General features: G+C 47.6%; 1 protein-coding gene across 1 annotated transcript in view; it reads right to left on the bottom strand.

The window, feature by feature from the left end:
* The window catches only part of GCAT (glycine C-acetyltransferase), a 116,064-nt gene that overhangs the window by 14,462 nt on the left and 78,647 nt on the right, over positions 1–22,955 (bottom strand). The window contains exons 7-8 of the mRNA XM_063940530.1: positions 18,993–19,164; positions 11,421–11,542 (exon numbers count right to left, since the gene is read on the bottom strand). Of these exons, the coding sequence (XP_063796600.1) occupies positions 11,421–11,542; positions 18,993–19,164 (294 nt within the window). The remainder of the gene's footprint in view (positions 1–11,420; positions 11,543–18,992; positions 19,165–22,955) is intronic.

The raw sequence follows: 22,955 nt of genomic DNA, 5'->3' as shown, positions 1-22,955 counted from the left end.
GCGGAGGATCCCTTGTGGCACCATATAAATAAAGAATAACAAAATTAATAACAAATAAATAAAATGAGATTTATGGTAAGAACTTACCTTTGTTAAATCTCTTTCTGCGAGGTACACTGGGTTCCAAAGGGATAACATCGGGGGTGTATAGTTGGATCTTGATCCGGAGGCACCAACAGGCTAAAAGCTTTGACTGTTCCCAGGATGCTTAGCGCCGCCTCCTCTATATCCCCACCTCCAGGCACTGGAGCTCAGTTTTGTTAACCAGTCCAATGCAGTAGTAGGTAAGAGAGACGACAACAGTTAGTAGCCACTTACACTACATTCTCACGACAGGAGAAGGTATCAGCGGCTAATGCCATACAAACCCAAAAGAAGCTAAGTGCATCAGGGTGGGCGCCCTGTGGAACCCAGTGTACCTCGCAGAAAGATTTAACAAAGGTAAGTTCTTACCATAAATCTCCTTTTCTGCAGCGGGGTACACTGGGGTTCCACAGGGATAACATCGGGGATGTCCTAAAACAGTTCCCCATGGGAGGGGACGCACTGTAGCGGGCAAAAGAACCCGGCGTCCAAAGGAGGCATCACGAGAGGCGGAAGTATCGAAGGCATAGAACCATGGCGGGCCGCCCAAGAAGGTCCAACAGAGCGAGTAGAATGGGCTTTGATGGTAGCAGGAGCTGGAAGGCCAGCCTGTACACAAGCATGTGCAATCACCATTCTAATCCATCTGGCCAAGGTCTGCTTTTTAGCAGGCCAGCCACGTTTGTGAAAACCAAAAAAGGACAAAGAGGGAATCAGATCTCCTAAGAGAAGCTGTTCTCTTCACATAAATACGGAGAGCCCGTACCACGTCCAAATACCGCTCTTTGGAGGACAAACCTGGAGAGGTAAATGCCGGAACCACAATCTCCTGGTTAAGGTGGAAAGACGACACCACCTTAGGCAAATAACCAGGGCGAGTTCTATGAACCGCCCGGTCATGGTGAAAAATCAGAAAGGGTGACCGACAGGACAAGGCACCAAAGTCTGAAACCCGTCTAGTAGAGGCAATAGCCAGCAAGAACAAGACCTTAAGAGTAAGCCATTTAAGGTCCACAGACTCAGGAGGTTCAAACGGAGACTCCTGTAAGGCGTCCAGAACAACCGACAAATCCCAAGGAGACACAGGCGGGACATAGGGAGGCTGAATCCCTAAAACACCCTGAGTGAATGTATGAACATCAGGCAGAGTCGCAATTTGTCTCTGAAACCATATCGAAAAGGCAGAATTATGAACCTTGAGGGAGGCCAGACAAAAGGCCTAAGTCCAGGCCCTGTTGCAGGAAAGCCAAAAGTTTGGCAGTACTGAACTTGTATACGTCACAACGGTTAGACGCACACCAGACAAAGTAAGAATTCCAGACCCTATGATAAATCCGAGCAGACGCCGGTTTACGGGCCTTCAACATAGTTTGAATGACCGCCTCAGAAAATCCTTTGGCCCTCAGTATGGAAGCTTCAAGAGCCATGCTGTCAAAGCCAGCCGGGCCAAATCCTGGTAGACACAAGGGCCCTGAACGAGGATGTCTGGGCATTGCGGAAGTAGAAGAAGATGCTGTATCGAGAGACCCTGCAGGTCTGAGAACCAATGCCATCTGGGCCACGCCGGAGTGATTAGAAGTAGTATTCCTCCTTCTTGCTTGAACTTCCTTATCACCCTGGGCAGAAGCGACACCGGAGGGAACACGTACGGCAGCCGAAAGTTCCATGGAATTGCCAGTGCGTCCACAAACGCTGCTTGAGGATCCCTTGTCCTTGCTTCGAAGACCGGAACCTTGTGATTGTGTCGAGTCGACATTAGGTCTACATCTGGTAGGCCCCACTTGTCCACTAGGAGTTAAAGACTTCCGGATGAAGACTCCACTATCTGGCGTGTACGTCCTGACGACTGAGGAAGTCCGCTTCCCAGTTGAGGACTCCCAGAATGAACACTGGCTGGCAGATGGTGTTCCGCCCAACGAAGAATCTTTGACACTTCCATTAGTGCTTTGCGGCTTTGGGTGCCGCTCTGATGATTTATGTACGCCACCGTGGTGGCGTTGTCTTTAACAGGCCTGTTCTGTACTAGAGGCAGGGCTAGTGTCAATGCAATGAACACTGCCCGCAATTCCAGAATGTTTATCAGGAGGAGAGATTCCTCCCTGGTCTACCGACCCTGAAGAGAGTGTTGCTCCAACACCACGCCCCAACTCCGCAGACTGGCATCCGTCGTCAGAAGGACCCCGTTGGAGATCCAGAATGGACAACCCCTGCTCAGTTGTTAATCCTGCAGCCACCAGGTCAGTGACAGACTGACTTCCGGAATCAAGGATATCATGTGAGACCTGATCCGGTGAGGCAGGCCATCCCACTCGAGAGAATTAACTTCTGCAGAGGGCGGGAATGAAACTGAGCATACTCCACCATGTCGAAAGCAGACACCATGAGGCCTAGTACTTGCATCGCCGAGTGTATTGACACACGTGGGTGAGAGAGGAAGCATCTTATCTTGTCCTGAAGTTTCAGGACCTTCTCCGGAGACAAAAACAGCCGCTGATTGTGGGTGTCCAATAGTGCTCCCAGGTGCACCATACTCTGAGCAGGGACCAGGGAAGATTTCTTCCAGTTGACGAGCCACCCGTGGGCTTGCAGGAATTGGACCGTCAGTTCCAGATGACAGAGGAGAACCTCTGGAGAGTTCGCCAGGATCAACAAGTCGTCCAGATACGGCAGGATCCTGATACCCTGACGGCGGAGTAGAGCCGTCATGACCTTGGTGAAAATTCTTGGAGCCGTGGTCAGACCAAATGGTAAGGTCTGGAATTGAAAATGTAGGTTGCCAATAGCAAACCGCAGGTATTGCTGATGCGACACTGCAATAGGTACATGCAGGTAAGCATCCTGTATGTCCAGGGATACCATATAGTCCTTGGGCTCCAAAGCCAGAATAATAGAGCAAAGAGTTTCCATACGGAATTTGGAAGCTTTCACAAACTTGTTCAAAAACTTGAGGTTGAGAATGGGCCAGGAAGAACCATTCAGCTTCGGAACTAGGAACAGCGTTGAAAAGTACCCCCTGCCTCTCTGAGCCAGAGGCACCGGCACTATCACTCCCATGTCCAGGAGGGATTGCACCACCAGATGGAGTTTTTGCTTTCACCGGATCCATAGGGACATTTGTCAAGCAAAACTGGCGAGGGGGACGTTTCTTGAAAGAGATAGCGTATCCGTGAGCGATGACTTCCCTTACCCAGGCGTCCGAAGTGGTCTGTGACCATACCTGAGCAAACCCTAGAAGTCGGCCTCCCACCCTGGGATCCCCCAGAGGGAGGCCCGCCCCGTCATTCGGCAGGCTTGTCTGTTTTGGAAGCAGGCTGACGGGCAGCCCAGGCACGTTTAGGTTTGGGCTTAGTGGGTTTGGAAGTGCGAGCCTGTTCCCTGTACGCCTGACCCTTTGCTTTACCTGGAGGTCGAAAGGAACGAAAGGAAGTACTCTTAGCCTTCGGGGGCCGAAGGTGTAGTACTAGGCAGTCTTAGCCGATGCTAAGTTAGCAACAATCTTATTGAGGTCTTCCCCAAAAAGTATGTTTCCCTTAAAAGAGATCACCTCCAAGGTCTTTTTAGAGTCCAGATCTACAGACTAGGACCGCAACCAGAGGATCCGGCAAGCCAGAATAGACGTAGTAGACGCTTTGGTTGCCAGGTTACCTGCATCAGATGCCGCCTCCTGAATATAATGAGAGGCTGTAATAATGAAAGACACTGTCTAGCATTATCAGGAAAATTAGACAGTAGTTCCGCTTCAACTTCCTGAACCCAGGACTCAGAGTGGGGCAAAACTAATTTATTAACCTTCTGGCGCTTGAACTTATCTGGTTTTTTAGAGGTAGCTGGAGGTTCTTCGTCATCATCATCAATTTGAAGAATCAGCCCGATAGCCTCCAAGAGGTCAGGAACATCCACTTGTGTCATAGATTCCCCATCAGAAGCATCTGCATCAGTGTCTGAGGGATCGGTATATGCGCCATCTTCATCAGATGAAGTATCTAAAACATGTGTGGACTGTGAGGAAGTAATAGCCCGCTTAGATGACCCTCTCATCTTAGGCGGGCGAGGGTTAGGATTTTGCTTAACCAAAGACCGATTTAATTGCTGTAACTGAGAGGACAGAGTATCTGCCCATGGCGGATTAACTGCAAAGACATTATGTGGCTGTAATGGCACAGGAGGTCCCATAGGGGGCGCAAGTCTAGTTACCAGCATAGTCAGTAAATTTGAAAATGTAGCCCACAGCGGGTCATGATTTGCCCCCATTGCTGTAGACTGACTGAGGGGTATAAAACCCCAGTACCTGAACCCTCAAGCTGCAATATTCTCCTCAGAGACATCCATGGCAGTAGCACTGCATGTTGCAGGATCAGCCATAGAATTATTACCCTGTTTAGCTGACATTAGATGAGTGTAACCGTAGGGCAAAATCGTACAATATAAGCAAAGTACCTGGCAGAAATCCCCCTGTATAGTGTGACTGCAAGCAGAGCACACACAAAAGATTTAAGAGGTATATGGTGACTGTAATACACAGAGAAAAATACCACAAGACTATATCCTGTGAAACACTATATTACATGAGAACCCTGATGCACTTAGCCCCCTTCAGGGTACAGAATATATGGATAGCAATATATGTGAGATACACGGAATGGAAATCACACAGCAGCTACTGACACACACACAGTCACATGTACAATGCAGAAATGATCACAAACAACAATAAAACTGCACTGGACTAGCAATACTAAGTAACTGCACTACAAAGTAATGCTATATATGTATACATATATAACAATGCACAGTAAAGACGTATGTATATCCCAGGGTACTTGTACTAAATAGCCCTGAATGTATGCACTTGTTCTTAACTAACACTGTCTAAAAGACATGTAGAATACTTAAGTGTCCTGTAAATGCTCAGCGCTGATGATGCAGGCGGCTTTACATAGGAGACATTGCCCAGCAGTCCCAAAGTCAGCTCAGCATGTGTGTAATGGCACCCAAATGTTGACAGGGAGTGAGGGAGACAGAGAGATGCAGCTCCAGGGCGGGAACATTAGAAATAAATGGCTCCTGGGGCTGGGGCTACAGGTCAGAGCCTTATCCCCTTGCTGGACTTCGCCTTAGCAAAACGGATTATGAGGTTATTTGACTTGTGCCCTTGCCCTGGTGGTCTAGTGGGGTCCCTGTACGGCCACAGTGTCAACGCCAGCGCGCGCGGTCCGTCTCCTAAAGACCGCGCCGGATCGCTATTTCCAGCGGGTCCCGTCTGGGGGACCCTCTTACCTCCTCCCTTGATGCGGCCACGCAATCCCTGAGAGCAGCGGCAAGTGTGTGCGCCCTAGTGGAAACCGGAGCCCTCCGCTGTAAGTACCCGGCAACCAGGGCGCTGGAGTATACAGCACCGCCGGGGGAGGTGAGGGAGCCAGCATGATATGTCAGAATGACATATAGCACTTGTAAGGGCCTATGCTGCGGCCCTTGAAGTCTTCGGTCTTCTGAAAAGCTCTTTTCAGGGCTGCGCCTGTTAGCTGCCTGCACTGCAGGCACCAACTTACAAACTGAGCTCCAGTGCCTGGAGGCGGGGATAGAGGAGGCGGCGCTAAGCATCCTGGAAACAATCAAAGCTTTTAGTCTGTTGGTGCCCCGGATCAAGATCCAATTCTACACCCCCGATGTTATCCCTGTGGAACCCCAGTGTACCCCGCTGCAGAAATAAAATATTGAAAACTTCAATTCTGCTCTATCGGTACACTAATAATTTATGGGAGACAAATATATTTACGTGACTGAGCTGTACCTAATGTCTCCATGCAGCTTTTCACCCTACAAATAATGAATGGAAGGCAGTTTAATGGAACAATGAGCTTATGGGGGGTGATTCAACAGGAGGATGCTGTGTCTTTGGATGCAACTGCTAAGTAAAAACATGTTGTTTAGAATGCGCCTCGAACCAATTCTGGAGAGTTCTGATGAATGGCATGGCCACTAAGTTTGCCTGACATGAATGCAGTCGAGCATTTATGGGACATAGAGGTGATGTCCATTCGCACCCAAGATCATGCACCTACAATTATCAGGGAGCCGTGGGAAGCTATCCAGGTGGAATGGGTCAATATCTCTCCAGAGGTCTTCCGTTCACTTGTGGAATCAGTGCCACGTGGCTGCACTTCACAGGGCTAGAGGTGGTCCTACACAATACTAGGCACCTATCCCATGACTTTTGGCACTTCAGTGTAATTAGATTTATGATAGATAGATAGATAGATAGATAGATAGATAGATAGATAGATAGATAGATAGATAGATAGATAGATAGATAATTCCAAGGATAAAGCAGGCGGCACTCAGCAGTCTGGATTCCTTTTAAACTTTTATTGAACAACCGACATGTTTCGGAGCTTCCTCCGTCCTCAGGGCAGTAATAACCAATGTGCACAAACATACTAACTTAAATCCCCAACCAAATCAAAATCACAATGAGCTCTAATGTCACTCACCTGCTCCACAGCACGCCGACGATGCCGCTCTCCCGGTCCACTAGCGCGTCTCACGGGTGACGTCATCATGGCGCGCCGTGTCGCAGGGAGCTTCCATGGTAACCAGGACGCTATTACACTGCGTCCATAGAGCCGCCTGTTGGTGCTAGCTAAAGCAGGTAAAATCAGAAAATCAAAAAATAGAAAACGTGAAAACATGAACACCATTTAAAAACTGGCACTGTCATAAATAGCTCGTAAGTCCCATATTATTATTAACAATTTACACAAAGATACGTGTTGATGATGCCATAAAGGCTCATAATAAACACTGTATACAAGATAGAATTTACTAAACTAATAAGCATAAATGAAGACCAAAGAACCATTCGCTTAGTTACAAAAAGCATTGTAGACCCAAATTCTCATTAAGACCCTTAGGGGAAATAGTCCCCAATGAAAAGATCCATCTGGACTCCTTCTGCATCAGGGTCCTATTCCTGTCGCCCCCCCTATGTGATTTAGGTACGTGGTCAATTAGAATAGCCCTAATAGATGCAACATTATGTTTGGCCGCTAGACAATGTCGGGCAAAAGGCTGCTCACTCTGCCCCTTCTCGTAAGCCTTCTTAATGGCACTACGATGAAGGGCCATACGTTCCCTAAATTGGCGAATCGTTTTACCAATATAGGCCAAACCACAAGGGCAAGTTAAAAGGTAAACTACATGTGTAGTGGTGCACGTGAGTCTGTTGTATTTTTATTTTACGACCAGTATGTGGATGGTTGAATGTAGCCCCTGACATCAGGGTGTTACACGTTGCACATCCCAAGCAGCGGTAGCAGCCTAACTTTTGTCTCAAAAAGTGGGACTCCCTAAGCTTGGTGAGATTGGTAACATCAAGCTTCATAACCATGTCACCCAAATTCTTGCCACGGGTATAACAAGGCATGATACGTGTCTCCGCTAGAGATGACATGGTCTGGTCTGTCTGAATGATAGGCCACATTTGTTTGGCCTTTTGTATCACTCTCTTGCTAGCGGTAGTGTGGGTGTTAACCCAAGCTAGTCTTTTAAGGTCATTAGAGACCTTCATCGGTTGTAAGGTATGTTCGCGTGGTATGTTTAAGACCTTAGTTTTAGCCGCCTGTAACTCTCGCAGTGGATAACCTCGATGCGCAAATTTAGTCAACATGTTATCTAATGCCACCACGGTTTCTTGTGGGTCAGAGGTAATCCGTCTCACTCGTAGAAACTGTGAGTACGGTAACCCATGTTTAAGCGCTAATGGGTGGAAGCTTTGATGACTAAGGAGCATATTGCGATCCGTGGGTTTAATGTAAATGGCAGTTGATATCCTGTGGTTAGAACAAGTGATGGAAACATCTAGGTAATTAATGTTAACCTCATCTATGACATATGTAAATTTGACTACTTGTGATGTCAAATTGTGCCTATCCCACAGGTCCGCAAGCTCCTCCCTAGTACCCCCCCAAAAGACTAATAAGTCGTCTATATACCGCTTATAGTATATAACATGCTGCATGACTGCAGTGTTCAAATAGAACATCTGTTGTTCCACCTGGTACATGAAGGCATTGGCGTACGATGGGGCCACCGCCGACCCCATCGCACAACCTGCCTGCTGCAAGAAAAATACACAGTTGAAAATAAAATAATTACGGCTCAACACCATGTACAATAGTTTCAAAAACACTCCTAATTCAGGACCTTTATACAAATCATTGTCCTGCAGTAGCAGACGCACTGCCTCAACACCCGCATCATGCGGAATGCAGGTGTAGAGACTAGTAACGTCTGCACTGCAGACGACCAGGAACCGACCAGGAATATCATTTATTAGCTAAGGGATTGTCTTTTGTGCCAGCTAGAGACCCGGATCCACTCACTTGGAAAGTGGAAGTCCATCGTCTTGGTCGGACTCTGAGACGCAAAGAGTTCTTTAATTCTAGACCTTCTAGTGACTTGTGTCAATCGATACCTCCACAATTACGTAAAATTATGCCTGGTTCCAATTTTGACCCCCCCAGTTTGAATCCTTCCATTAAAACCTTCCTTAGGATGGTAGAAAGGGAGGGCACTGTCCCTATTGCCGTTCCGTTTAGTAATATATCCAGGGGTGAGCGCAAGATATTAAAAGGCTTGGCAGACCGCACGGACATAGTAGTCCGCAAAGCTGACAAGGGGGGTGCAATAGTGGTCCAGGACTTGACAGCATACATTAAGGAGTGTGACCGTCAGCTTAATGACACAGCTACTTATAGTAAACTCACTAGGGACCCCACTTTTGAGTATAAAAGTGAATTGGATCAGTATTTACAGGAGGTCTGTGAACAGGACCTCATTTCACTTGAAGTTAAGCAGGCTCTTATGGTAGAATTCCCCAAGGTACCCTTGTTTTACACGGTCCCGAAGGTACATAAGTCGCTAGTCGACCCTCCGGGCCGACCCATAGTGTCGGCACGTGGCTCTTTGTACCATCCGGTATCAGTATATTTGGATGCCTATTTGAATCCGTGTGTTCAAGCCATTCCGTCCTATCTTAAGGACACCACTTCACTTCTAGTACAGATGCAGAACCTGGATAACTTGCCATCACACACCTTGCTCTGCAGTGCAGACGTTACTAGTCTCTACACCTGCATTCCGCATGATGCGGGTGTTGAGGCAGTGCGTCTGCTACTGCAGGACAATGATTTGTATAAAGGTCCTGAATTAGGAGTGTTTTTGAAACTATTGTACATGGTGTTGAGCCGTAATTATTTTATTTTCAACGGTGTATTTTTCTTGCAGCAGGCAGGTTGTGCGATGGGGTCGGCGGTGGCCCCATCGTACGCCAATGCCTTCATGTACCAGGTGGAACAACAGATGTTCTATTTGAACACTGCAGTCATGCAGCATGTTATATACTATAAGCGGTATATAGACGACTTATTAGTCTTTTGGGGGGGTACTAGGGAGGAGCTTGCGGACCTGTGGGATAGGCACAATTTGACATCACAAGTAGTCAAATTTACATATGTCATAGATGAGGTTAACATTAATTACCTAGATGTTTCCATCACTTGTTCTAACCACAGGATATCAACTGCCATTTACATTAAACCCACGGATCGCAATATGCTCCTTAGTCATCAAAGCTTCCACCCATTAGCGCTTAAACATGGGTTACCGTACTCACAGTTTCTACGAGTGAGACGGATTACCTCTGACCCACAAGAAACCGTGGTGGCATTAGATAACATGTTGACTAAATTTGCGCATCGAGGTTATCCACTGCGAGAGTTACAGGCGGCTAAAACTAAGGTCTTAAACATACCACGCGAACATACCTTACAACCGATGAAGGTCTCTAATGACCTTAAAAGACTAGCTTGGGTTAACACCCACACTACCGCTAGCAAGAGAGTGATACAAAAGGCCAAACAAATGTGGCCTATCATTCAGACAGACCAGACCATGTCATCTCTAGCGGAGACACGTATCATGCCTTGTTATACCCGTGGCAAGAATTTGGGTGACATGGTTATGAAGCTTGATGTTACCAATCTCACCAAGCTTAGGGAGTCCCACTTTTTGAGACAAAAGTTAGGCTGCTACCGCTGCTTGGGATGTGCAACGTGTAACACCCTGATGTCAGGGGCTACATTCAACCATCCACATACTGGTCGTAAAATAAAAATACAACAGACTCACGTGCACCACTACACATGTAGTTTACCTTTTAACTTGCCCTTGTGGTTTGGCCTATATTGGTAAAACGATTCGCCAATTTAGGGAACGTATGGCCCTTCATCGTAGTGCCATTAAGAAGGCTTACGAGAAGGGGCAGAGTGAGCAGCCTTTTGCCCGACATTGTCTAGCGGCCAAACATAATGTTGCATCTATTAGGGCTATTCTAATTGACCACGTACCTAAATCACATAGGGGGGGCGACAGGAATAGGACCCTGATGCAGAAGGAGTCCAGATGGATCTTTTCATTGGGGATTATTTCCCCTAAGGGTCTTAATGAGAATTTGGGTCTACAATGCTTTTTGTAACTAAGCGAATGGTTCTTTGGTCTTCATTTATGCTTATTAGTTTAGTAAATTCTATCTTGTATACAGTGTTTATTATGAGCCTTTATGGCATCATCAACACGTATCTTTGTGTAAATTGTTAATAATAATATGGGACTTACGAGCTATTTATGACAGTGCCAGTTTTTAAATGGTGTTCATGTTTTCACGTTTTCTATTTTTTGATTTTCTGATTTTACCTGCTTTAGCTAGCACCAACAGGCGGCTCTATGGACGCAGTGTAATAGCGTCCTGGTTACCATGGAAGCTCCCTGCGACACGGCGCGCCATGATGACGTCACCCGTGAGACGCGCTAGTGGACCGGGAGAGCGGCATCGTCGGCGTGCTGTGGAGCAGGTGAGTGACATTAGAGCTCATTGTGATTTTGATTTGGTTGGGGATTTAAGTTAGTATGTTTGTGCACATTGGTTATTACTGCCCTGAGGACGGAGGAAGCTCCGAAACATGTCGGTTGTTCAATAAAAGTTTAAAAGGAATCCAGACTGCTGAGTGCCGCCTGCTTTATCCTTGGAATTATATAGTGGGACACCATTCCCTCAAGGAGGGCACCGCAGCACTTTACCACTCAATTGCTTTGAGTGCCGGACACCACTACGACATCTAGATAGATAGATAGATAGATACACACATTTCTCTGAAAAATGAAAATAAGCCAGTGTAAATGGTTCCCCATATCATTTATATACAATGCAACAGAAATAATTATGCACGTACCCTTTGAAATATATATAATTTTTAGGACACCCATCCAGTAGTACATACCTCTCTCTAACATATCCTCTGCCATTGTTGCAGCCAGACGGGCATCTCCAAGCATCACGGGACAGATTGGGTGATCATTCCCGCCAATGGTGAAGCCTGCAGCAGTCATCTTTTTCCGGAACCTGACAACATCAATTACTTCCTATTACATGCTCAAATAATGGTGTACTGCTAAATATATAATAAATCACAAAGGGGCTCATGCGGAGTTGGGTGGATACGAATAAACTCTAAAATGTTATGTGAAGCATACTATTAATGCCCACATGCTGATTCAGAAGCATCTCCAGATGCATCCAGCACTGCACCATTGGCATGAGTCAAGTTTACTTAGACCCAGATACACTTCCAACACACCAGATCTCAAGCACAGGAAATATGCAACATGTGATTTAACAGCGGAATACGCATTTACTACTAGGTTGTTTTTTATTAATCCTTTTAATAAAGAAAATGTATACTTCCTACTCATGTTCCAATGAATGAAAGAAAAAAAAAAAAAAAGAAAAAAGGAGGATTTTAATACCTACCGGTAAATCCTTTTCTCCTAGTCCGTAGAGGATGCTGGGGACTCCAAAAGAACCATGGGGTATAGACGGATCCGCAGGAGACATGGGCACACTAAAAAGACTTTGACTGGGTGTGAACTGGCTCCTCCCTCTATGCCCCTCCCCCAGACCTCAGTTATAGGAACTGTGCCCAGGAGAGACGGACATTTCGAGGAAAGGATTTTTGTTAAACTAAGGGCGAGAAACATACCAGCAAACACCACAAACATACCGTACAACCGGAGTAGCAGGAAACCAGATAACAGTATGAACTAACAGCAACAAGCTGAATATAACAGATACACAAACCTCGAGTAACCAAAAATAACCAGTATCAATACAACTGCAAGGAACAGTCCGCACTGGGACAGGCGCCCAGCATCCTCTACGGACTAGGAGAAAAGGATTTACCGGTAGGTATTAAAATCCTATTTTCTCTTACGTCCTAGAGGATGCTAGGGGACTCCAAAAGGACCATGGGGTCTATACCAAAGCTCCAGACCGGGCGGGAGAGTGCGGACGACTCTGCAGTACCGATTGAGCAAACATGAGGTCCTCATCAGCCAGGGTATCAAACTTGTAGAACTTAGCAAAGTGTTTGAACCCGACCACGTAGCTGCTCGGCAAAGTTGAAGTGCAGAGACCCCTCGGGCAGCCGCCCAAGATGACCCCACCTTCCTGGTAGAATGGGCCTTTACTGACTTCGGCAACGGCAGCCCAGCCGAAGAATGAGCTTGCTGAATCGTATTACAAATCCAGCGTGCAATAGTTTGCTTAGAAGCAGGATTTCCAATCTTGTTGGAAGCATACAGGACAAACAGAGCCTCTGTCTTTCTAGTAAGAGTCGTTCTGGCGACATACATTTTCAAAGCTCTTACAACATCAAGCGATTTTGGGACCGCCACAGCATCCGTAGCCACCGGTACAACAATAGGTTGGTTTATGTGAAACGAAGAAACCACCTTCGGCAGAAATTGTTGACGAGTCCTCAATTCCGCTCTATCCGAATGAAAAATCAAATATGGGCTCTTGTGAGACAAAGCCGCCAACTCGGACACTCGTCTGGCAGACGCCAAAGCCAAAAGCATGACCACTTTCCAAGTGAGAAACTTTAACTCAACCTTACGCAAAGGTTCAAACCAGTGAGACCTAAGAAACTGCAACACCACTTCAAGATCCCACGGCGCTACGGGTGGCACAAATGGAGGATGGATATGCAGCACTCCCTTCACAAAAGTCTGAGCATCAGGAAGGACGGCCAATTCTTTTCGAAAGAAAAATAGATAAAGCCGAAATCTGCACTTTGATGGAACCAATTTCAGGCCTGCATCCACGCCTGCCTGCAAAAAATGGAGGAAACGACCCAAGTGAAACTCCTCCGCAGGAGCTGCTTTGGTTTCACACCACGACACATACTTTCTCCAAATACGGTGATAATGGTTTTGCCGTAACCTCCTTCCTAGCTTTAAAGGAGAGTGGGGATGACCTCCCCGGGAATACCTTTCAGAGCTAGAAACTGGCGCTCAACTTCCACGCCGTCAAACGCAGCCGCGGTAAGTGCGGAAACACGCAGGGCCCCTGCAGTAACAGGTCCTCTCCCAGAGGAAGCGGCCAAGGATCTTCTACAAGCAATTCCTGAAGATCCGGATACCATGCCCGCCGTGGCCAATCTGGAACGACGAGTATTGCCTGAACCCTTGTTCGTCGTACGATCCTCAGCACCCTTGGAATGAGAGGAAGCGGAGGGAACACATACACCGACTGAAACACCCACGGAGTTACCAGGGCGTCCACTGCACTGGCTTGGGAGTCCCTTGACCAATACCTCGGAAGCTTCTTGTTGAGGCGAGACGCCATCATGTCGATCAGAGGAATTCCCCAACGCCTTGTCACTTCTGCAAATACCTCTTGATGAAGAGCCCACTCTCCCGGATGGAGATCGTGTCTGCTGAGGAAGTCTGCTTCCCAGTTGTCCACGCCCGGGAGGAAGACTGCTGACAGAGTGCTCACGTGCTGTTCCGCCCAGCGAAGAATTCTTGTGGCCTCCGCCATTGCCGCCCTGCTCCTTGTTCCGCCTTGGCGGTTTACGTACGCCACCGCAGTTATGTTGTCCGACTGGATCAGGACAGGGAGACCCTGAAGAAGGTTCTTCGCTTGCAGGAGGCCGTTGTAAATGGCTCTTAACTCGAGAACATTTATGTGGAGACAAGATTCCTGGCTTGACCACTTTCCCTGGAAACTTCCTCCTTGCGTGACTGCGCCCCAGCCTCGGAGACTTGCATCTGTGGTCAGCAGGACCCAGTTCTGGATTCTGAATCGGCGCCCCTCTAGAAGGTGAGAACCTTGCAGCCACCACAGGAGAGAAATCCTGGCCCTGGAAGATAGACTTATTTTCCGGTGCATGTGTAGGTGAGACCCGGACCATTTGTTCAGCAGATCCCACTGAAACACCCGGGCATGAAACCTGCCAAACGGAATTGCTTCGTAAGCCGCAACCATCTTCCCTAGCACTCGAGTGCATTGATGAATCGACACACTTGTCGGCCTCAGAAGCTCCCTGACCATGGTCTGGATCTCCAGAGCTTTGTCCTCCGGAAGAAACACTCTCTGTAACTCCGTGTCTAGGATCATGCCCAGGAAGGGCAGCCGAGTGGAAGGGATCAACTGAGACTTTGGCAAATTTAGAATCCAAACGTGATGTCACAGAACCGACAGGGAGAGATCCACACTTCTTAACAACTGTTCCTTTGACCTCGCCTTTATCAGGAGATCGTCCAAGTACGGGATAATTGTGACCCCTTGCTTGCGAAGGAGAACCATCATTTCTGCCATTACCTTGGTGAACACCCTCGGGGCCGTGGAAAGCCCAAACGGCAACTCCTGAAATTGGTAAAGACAATCCTGCACCGCAAACCTCAGGAAGGCCTGATGAGGAGGGTATATCGGGACGTGTAAGTAAGCATCCTTTATGTCGACTGACGCCATAAAATCCCCCCCTTCAAGGCTGGAGATCACAGCTCGAAGAGACTCCATCTTGAACTTGAAAATTTTCAAGTATGGATTGAGGGATTTCAGGTTCAGAATCGGTCTGGCTTCGGTACGACAAAGAGGCTAGAATAGAACCCTTTCCCCCGTTGGGACGAGGGAACCGGCACAACGACCCTCTGTTGACACAGCTTCTGTATCGCAGCACTTACCACTTCTCTTTCTGGAAGAGAAACTGGCAAGGCCGACACGAAAAAGCGGCGGGGGGGGGGGGGGGGGGGGGGGGCATCTCCTGAAACTCCAATTTGTACCCTTGGGACACTATGTCTAAGACCCAAGGCCGATTGAAGCCAGACCTAACTGAAGAATCAGAGACGGCCCCCCACTGGCACGGACTCCCGCAGGGGAGCCCCAGCGTCATGCAGTAGATTTGGTAGAGGCAGGGGAGGACTTTTGGTCCTGGGAGCCTGACACGGCGGGCGACTTCTTTCCCCTTTTTCTACCCTTTGAAGCGAGGAAAGACGAGCCCTTTCCTTTTTTGTATTTATTAGGCCGAAAGGACTGCATCTGATGATGGGGTGCCTTTTTCGGTTGTGTGGGAACATAAGAAAGAAAAGATGACTTACCCGCAGTAGCGGTAGACACCAGGTCAGCAAGGCCATCGTCAAACAAGACACTACCTTTAAAAGGGAGAGCTTCCATATTCTTCTTGGAGTCGGAATCAGCATTCCATTGATGAATCCACAGCGCCCACCTGGCCGAGACCGCCATGGCATTGGCTCTTGATCCCAAGAGGCCAACATCCCTCGCCGCATCCTTTAGGTAATCTGCAGCGTCCTTGATATAACCAAGAGTCAAAAGAATGTTATCCTTATCAAGGGTATCCATATCAGAAACCAAATTATCAGCCCACTTAGCAATAGCACTACTCACCCATACCGACGCCATAGCAGGTCTGAGCAATGCACCAGTATTAACGAAAATGGACTTCAATGTCGTCTCCAGCTTGCGATCCGCTGGATCCTTGAGAGCAGCTGTGTCAGGAGACGGAAGCGCCACCTTCTTGGACAATCGGGATAGATCCTTGTCCACATTGGGAGACGACTCCCATTTCTCCCTGTCGTCAGAGGGGAAAGGATATGCCATCAAAATTCTCTTGGGAATCTGCCACCTTTTGTCAGGCGACTCCCAAGCCTTTTCACAAAGCGCATTCATTTCATGAGAGGGGGAAACTTCACCCCAGGCCTTTTCCCTTTAAATAAGCAAACCCTTGTGTCAGGAACAGCAGGTTCCTCAGATTTATGTAAAACATCTTTGATAGCTACAATCATGTACTGAATACTCCTAACAACCCTCGGATGTAAGGAAGCCTCATTGAAATCGACGTCGGAATCGGAGTCCGTGTCGGTATCTGCCATTTGGGTAAATGAACGCTTTTGTGACCCTGAGGTGGTCTGTACTTGAGATAAAGCGTCCTCCATGGATTTTCTCCATGTTTGTGTCAGAGATTCAGATTTATCCAGCCTTTTAGACAATAACGCCACATTTGCATTCAGTGTACTCAGCATATTAACCCAATCAGCAGTCGGCTGTGCCTACAGAGTCATTCCCAAATCCTTCTCTGCGCCCCCAGTAACAACCTCCGGGGAGGAACACTCAGCCTCAGACATGTCGACTCGTAGTACCAACACACCCACACTGCCAAAAACAAGGGACAGACCCCACAGGGAAGCCTGTAGAGAGAAACACAGTGGGAGTATGCCAGCTCACACCCCAGCGCCCATATACTACAAGAAAATAATGTGTCCAGCGCTGCAATATATTATAAAAAGCACCAAAATTCATGTGCCCCCCCCCGTTTTGCTCCCCTGTTACTTGGAGGAGCTTGGAGGTCCGGGCCAGCGTCTCTGCAGCGGCTGTGGAGAGAGAGAAAATGGCGCTGGTGAGCTGTGCGGCTAAGCTCCGCCCCTTCCCGGCGCGCTGTAGTCCCGCTCAATTTAAAAAAATTTATACTGGCGGGGGTATGGGATTCGGTGCCCGGGCACCGAATCTACGTTCTGCCAGTTCAGTGACCCTCAGTAACTGCTGCCCAGGGCGCTCACCCCCAGCGCCCTGCGAGTGCCGTTGGTGAAGTCTGTGGGAGCATGGAGCGCAGCGCTACCGCTGCGCTGTACCTCCGTTACTGAAGTCTTATGCCGTCTGAAGTCTTCGGTTCTTCTAATACTCACCCGGCTTCTGTCTTCTGTGAGGGGGGTGACGGCGCGGCTCCGGGAACAAGCAGCTAGGCGAACCAAATGATCGAACCCTCTGGAGCTAATGGGGTCCAGTATCCTAAGAAGCAGAGCCTTTAACTAAGAAGAAGTAGGTTTGACTTCTCTCCCCTCACTCCCACGATGCAGGGAGTCTGTAGCCAGCAGGTCTCCCTGAAAATAAAAGACCTAACAAAGTCTTTCTAGAGAAACTCAGTAGAGCTCCCCTAGTGTGTGTCCAGTCACTCCTGGGCACAAAGTCTAACTGAGGTCTGGGGGAGGGGCATAGAGGGAAGAGCCAGTTCACACCCAGTCAAAGTCTTTTTCGTGTGCCCATGTCTCCTGCGGATCCGTCTATACCCCATGGTCCTTTTGGAGTCCCCAGCATCCTCTAGGACGTAAGAGAAAAATAATTTTAAAACAATGATATAATATAGGCACAATCAATGAAGACAGTTTCAGAGGTGATTTTGCAATCTGGCAACTATTGTAGAGGCTGCCAGGTAGTGCTGGTGACTGCCATCACTATCAGTGTGTATTTGCCCTCTTTGTTGGTACAGCTACTGACAGGTGTATCTGTATCACACACACATTACTGAGCTCTGACATTTGGACACTTCTTCACTCCCCATTTTGCTTCTAGATAGGAATAAGGAAGTGTCATGTATGCATAAGTATGTGGGCATGCGCAGCACAAATTTACGTATGTTACACAAAGCAAACGGGCATACATCCAAGTCCGCATGACCCCCACAGTGTTTGGACATAATGTTCCAATCAAGAGATTATATATTTAGGTCTGTGTTGCAGAATAAAGTACCCACCAAATGGCGTATCTTTTTCCCCAGGGATAGATAGATAGAGATATATATAACCCCCTGCTGCAAATTGTATGGGTATTCGTTCTGTGACCAACTAAAAGGCGAGTACTTATATACTGTAAATCTAACATTACTACCAATATTAATAATTAACAGCATAGTGAAATATTTCCGGTAATGAACCAAGATTTCCCAGTAAGTACTGAAGCTCAGACATTAGAATTCACTGTTTACAGATATTACTTACAGGAGCTTTACAAATATCATCACTTGCCTATATGTTATAGCAATAATTACTCAAATGATAAATAGTAAATCTGATGAAGAGTACTGTTGTGGAAGCGTATTCAGGTTGTCAGGAAACATCACAGGTCAGCTAGGGTGTGGATCATTTGGTTGACCAGAAAAAGGTCGACATGAGGTGTTTTTTTTTTTGGGTATTATACATACAGTGGGGACTTGAACTCTAGTACAATACAAGACAACGCATATACGCTTTATGCGCTGAACAAGTCTCCATGTGTTAAAATGTTTTTCTAATTAATAAAAAGTTTATATTCTACTTTACTCTAAGAGTGCCGTGTATAAATAGGCCAATATTTTCATTGATATGGTGAAATATTACGATTTATAAAATATACAGAGGTGATGTATCAAACTTTCGAAAGACGACAATTCATTATATAGAATGCACTTGATAAATGACACCTACAGTAACGCTTATAATACTCCATATTTCCGAGACTGTATAGGCTTCTCATTATAAAAGACCAGCATCTGGCACTAGCGGGGAGTGCAGAAAAGTAATGGGGGACTGGACTCTTACTCAACTTCCGCACAACACCTGAGAAATATTAATAAAAAAGTGGAGGGTCTATCTATTCACCAAATATCCAGCAATTATGAATCTAGAAAAAAAGTGTCCTACCACTACTTCTGGGTATGATTTACCAAGTATCAAATTCTCACCGTGCTGTCTTAGCAGCCATAGACTGTGCAATTTCATTGCTTTCCATCAAGAGGTCTAGAGCTTTGGAGGCGCTGCCAACCACAGCTGGTGGAAGAGTATTGGAGAACAAGTATGGTCGGGAGCGTTGCCGCAGAAGATCAATCAAAGGCTTTGGGCCTGTTGTGTATCCACCTGCAAGAATATGGGACATGTATTCTTTTGATTACTAGCAGAAAATAGGTAATATTATGCACCCACATGATAAGATGTTGGCCAAATTCACTGAAGGTTGAACAGAGCTATTTTCCTTTTTAAAACTACAGCATACATAACGGACATGCACACACACCTTCCATACTTGCATTAGAAAACCTTTGTTTATCATATAATTCCATAGCGTAGTATTCCTATCTTGTAACACTACAACCTCTACTGTCTTCATTATATTCACAGTTATCGTCAGGCTTTTTACTGCCTCTCCCATCATCCTGAATATGAAACAGTGTCAAGTGACATTTCAGAATTGAATTTTGAGCATCCTTCCTCCATGGGATCTAACTTGGGATACCTGTTTGAGAAGACACCTCGTTCCTCAGCATTGGGCATGATGCGACAGTTGGGGCTTCACTTACACCTTGCTGGTATAAAAACACACCACTTAGTCAACTAATACCCTTTAAATCAGGTGTGGGGAAGCTCCGGCCCGCGGGCCCTATACGGCCCACAAAGCGGTTTGTTCCGGCCCACCCGCTTGTTCGGCGTGTCTCAGCTGTCAGGACAGGGAGGAGAACACAGTTACCATGTCCGGCAGCGGCGGGTAGAATCTTAAATCAGCCGCCAGTTCGCGAGCCAATCAGAGCTCGCGGACCGGCAGCCAATTAGGAGCCGCTGATGCCGGTCCGTGAGCTCGGACTGACTCACGAACCAGCGGCTGGTTTGAAGTCCTGACCAAGCCGCGCTCTCCTCCCTGACCTGACCGATTAACTGAGACATGCCCCCGCCGGACAGAGCTGCAGCAGCGGTGAGCGGTATGGCACTGTGGGGGCACTTGTGTATCTGGCACTGTGGGGGCACTTGTGTATCTGGCACTGGCATGTGTACTGTATCTGGAACTGCACTGGCATATGTGTATCTGGCACTGCACTATTGAGGGCATATGTGTATCACGTCCCATTTGGCCACACCCATTTTTGGCACGCGCACTCAGTACCTCTAAGGGGCATAACTACTGTGGGGCAGGGTAATGTTTAAGTCGATAGTTTTTGTATGGCCCCTGAAGGATTTTATAAAAAATAAGATTTTAAACCTACCGGTAAATCTATTTCTCCTAGTCCGTAGAGGATGCTGGGGACTCCGTAAGGACCATGGGGTATAGACGGGCTCCGCAGGAGATAGGGCACCTAAAAAGAACTTTGACTATGGTGTGCACTGGCTCCTCCCTCTATGCCCCTCCTCCAGACCTCAGTTTGAGAACTGTGCCCAGAGGAGATGGACAATACAAGGCAGGATTTAGCAATCCAAGGGCAAGATTCATACCAGCCCACACCAATCATACCATGTAACCTGGAACATACATAACCAGTTAACAGTATGAACAAAAACAACAGTAACGGTCCAAGACTGATGTCAACTGTAACGTAACCCTTATGTAAGCAACAACTATGTACAAGTCTTGCAGAGTTTCCGCACTGGGACGGGCGCCCAGCATCCTCTACGGACTAGGAGAAATAGATTTACCGGTAGGTTTAAAATCTTATTTTCTCTTACGTCCTAGAGGATGCTGGGAACTCCGTAAGGACCATGCGGTTTATACCAAAGCATCCAATCGGGCGGGAGAGTGTGGATGACTCTGCAGCACCGACTGAGCAAACGCTAGGTCCTCATCAGCCAGGGTATCAAACTTGTAGAATTTAGCAAAAGTGTTTGACCCCGACCACGTCGCCGCTCGGCAAAGTTGTAAAGCCGAGACGCCTCGGGCAGCCGCCCAAGAAGAGCCCACCTTCCTAGTGGAATGGGCCTTAACCGAATTTGGTACCGGCAATCCAGCCGTAGAGTGAGCCTGCTGAATCGTATTACAGATCCAGCGAGCAATAGTCTGTTTTGAAGCAGGAGCGCCAATCTTATTGGCCGCATACAGGACAAACAGAGCCTCTGTTTTCCTAATTTTAGCCGTCCTGGCTACATAAATTTTTAAGGCCCTGACTACGTCCAGGGATCTGGAATCCTCCAGGTCACCAGTAGCCACAGGCACCACAATAGGTTGATTCATATGGAACGACGAAACCACTTTAGGCAAAAATTGCGGATGTGTCCTCAATTCAGCTCGATCCACATGAAAAATCAAGTAGGGGCTCTTGTATGATAGAGCCGCCAATTCTGACGCTCGCCTCGCTGATGCTAAGGCCAACAACATTACCACCTTCCAGGTAAGAAATTTCAACTCAACCTTGTTAAGCGGTTCAAACTAGTGTGATTTTAGGAACTGCAACACCACGTTCAAGTCTCATGGTGCCACTGGAGGCACAAAAGGGGGCTGGATGTGCAGCACTCCCTTTACAAACGTCTGGACTTCTGGAAGAGAAGCCAATTCCTTCTGAAAGAAAATCGAGAGGGACGAAATCTGTACCTTAACAGAGCCTAATTTCAGGCCCATATCCACTCCTGCCTGTACGAAGTGGAGAAGACGACCCAAATGAAAATCTTCTGTAGGTGTATTCTTGGTCTCACACCAAGACACATACTTTCGCCAGATACGGTGATAATGTTTTATCGTCACCTCCTTCCTAGCCTTTATTAAAGTAGGGATGACCTCTTCCGGAATCCCCTTTTTTGCTAGGATTCGGCGTTCAACCGCCATGCCGTCAAACGTAACCGCGGTAAGTCTTGAAATACACAGGGCCCCTGCTGCAACAGGTCTTCCCTCAGATGAAGAGGCCAGGGGTCTCCTGTGATCATCTCTTGTAGATCCGAGTACCAAGCCCTTCGAGGCCAGTCTGGGACAACGAGTATCGTCTGTACTTTTCTTCGTCTTATGATCCTCAACACTTTCGTGATGAGAGGAAGAGGAGGGAACACGTAGACCGAGTCGAACACCCACAGTGTTACCAGTGCGTCTACTGCTACTGCCTGTGGGTTCCGAGACCTGGCACAATACCTCCGAAGTTTTTTGTTGAGGCGTGACGCCATCATGTCTATTTGAGGAGTTCCCCAAAGACGTGTTACGTCTGCAAAGACTTCTTGATGAAGTCCCCACTCCCCTGGATGGAGATCGTGTCTGCTGAGGAAGTCTGCTTCCCAGTTGTCCACTCCCGGAATGAGGACAGCCGACAGAGCGCTTACATGATTTTCCGCCCAGCGAAGGATCCTTGTGGCTTCCGCCATCGCGACTCTGCTTCTTGTCCCGCCTTGGCGGTTCACATGAGCCACTGCTGTGACATTGTCTGACTGAATCAGAACCGGAAAGTTTCGAAGAAAACTCTCCGCTTGTCGAAGGCCGTTGTAAATGGCCCTGAGTTCCAACACATTGATGTGTAGACAGGACTCTTGGTCTGACCAAAGACCCTGAAAAGTCCTTCCCTGTGTGACCGCTCCCCATCCTCGGAGGCTCGCGTCCATGGTAACCAGGATCCAGTCCTGAATCCCGAACCTGCGACCCTCCAGCAGGTGAGCACTTTGCAACCACCACAGGAGGGACACTCTGGTTCCTGGGGACAGAGTTATTTTCCGATGCAAGTGCAGATGGGACCCGGACCACTTGTCCAGAAGGTCCCATTGAAAAGTCCTTGCATGGAACCTTCCGAAGGGAATGACCTCGTAGGCCGCCACCATTTTCCCCAGAACTCGAGTGCATTGGTGAACTGACACCCTTTTCGGTTTTAGCAGGTCTCTGACCATGTTCTGGATGTCTTGGGCCTTCTCTATTGGGAGAAAGACCTTAATTTGTTCCGTATCCAGTATCATACCTAGGAACGGCAGTCGAGTTG

This window comes from Pseudophryne corroboree, chromosome 9, assembly GCF_028390025.1.
Source record: "Pseudophryne corroboree isolate aPseCor3 chromosome 9, aPseCor3.hap2, whole genome shotgun sequence".
NCBI lineage: Eukaryota > Metazoa > Chordata > Amphibia > Anura > Myobatrachidae > Pseudophryne > Pseudophryne corroboree.
The sequence above is the reverse complement of the archived record's forward strand: the minus strand, read 5'-3'. Positions and strand labels throughout refer to the sequence as shown.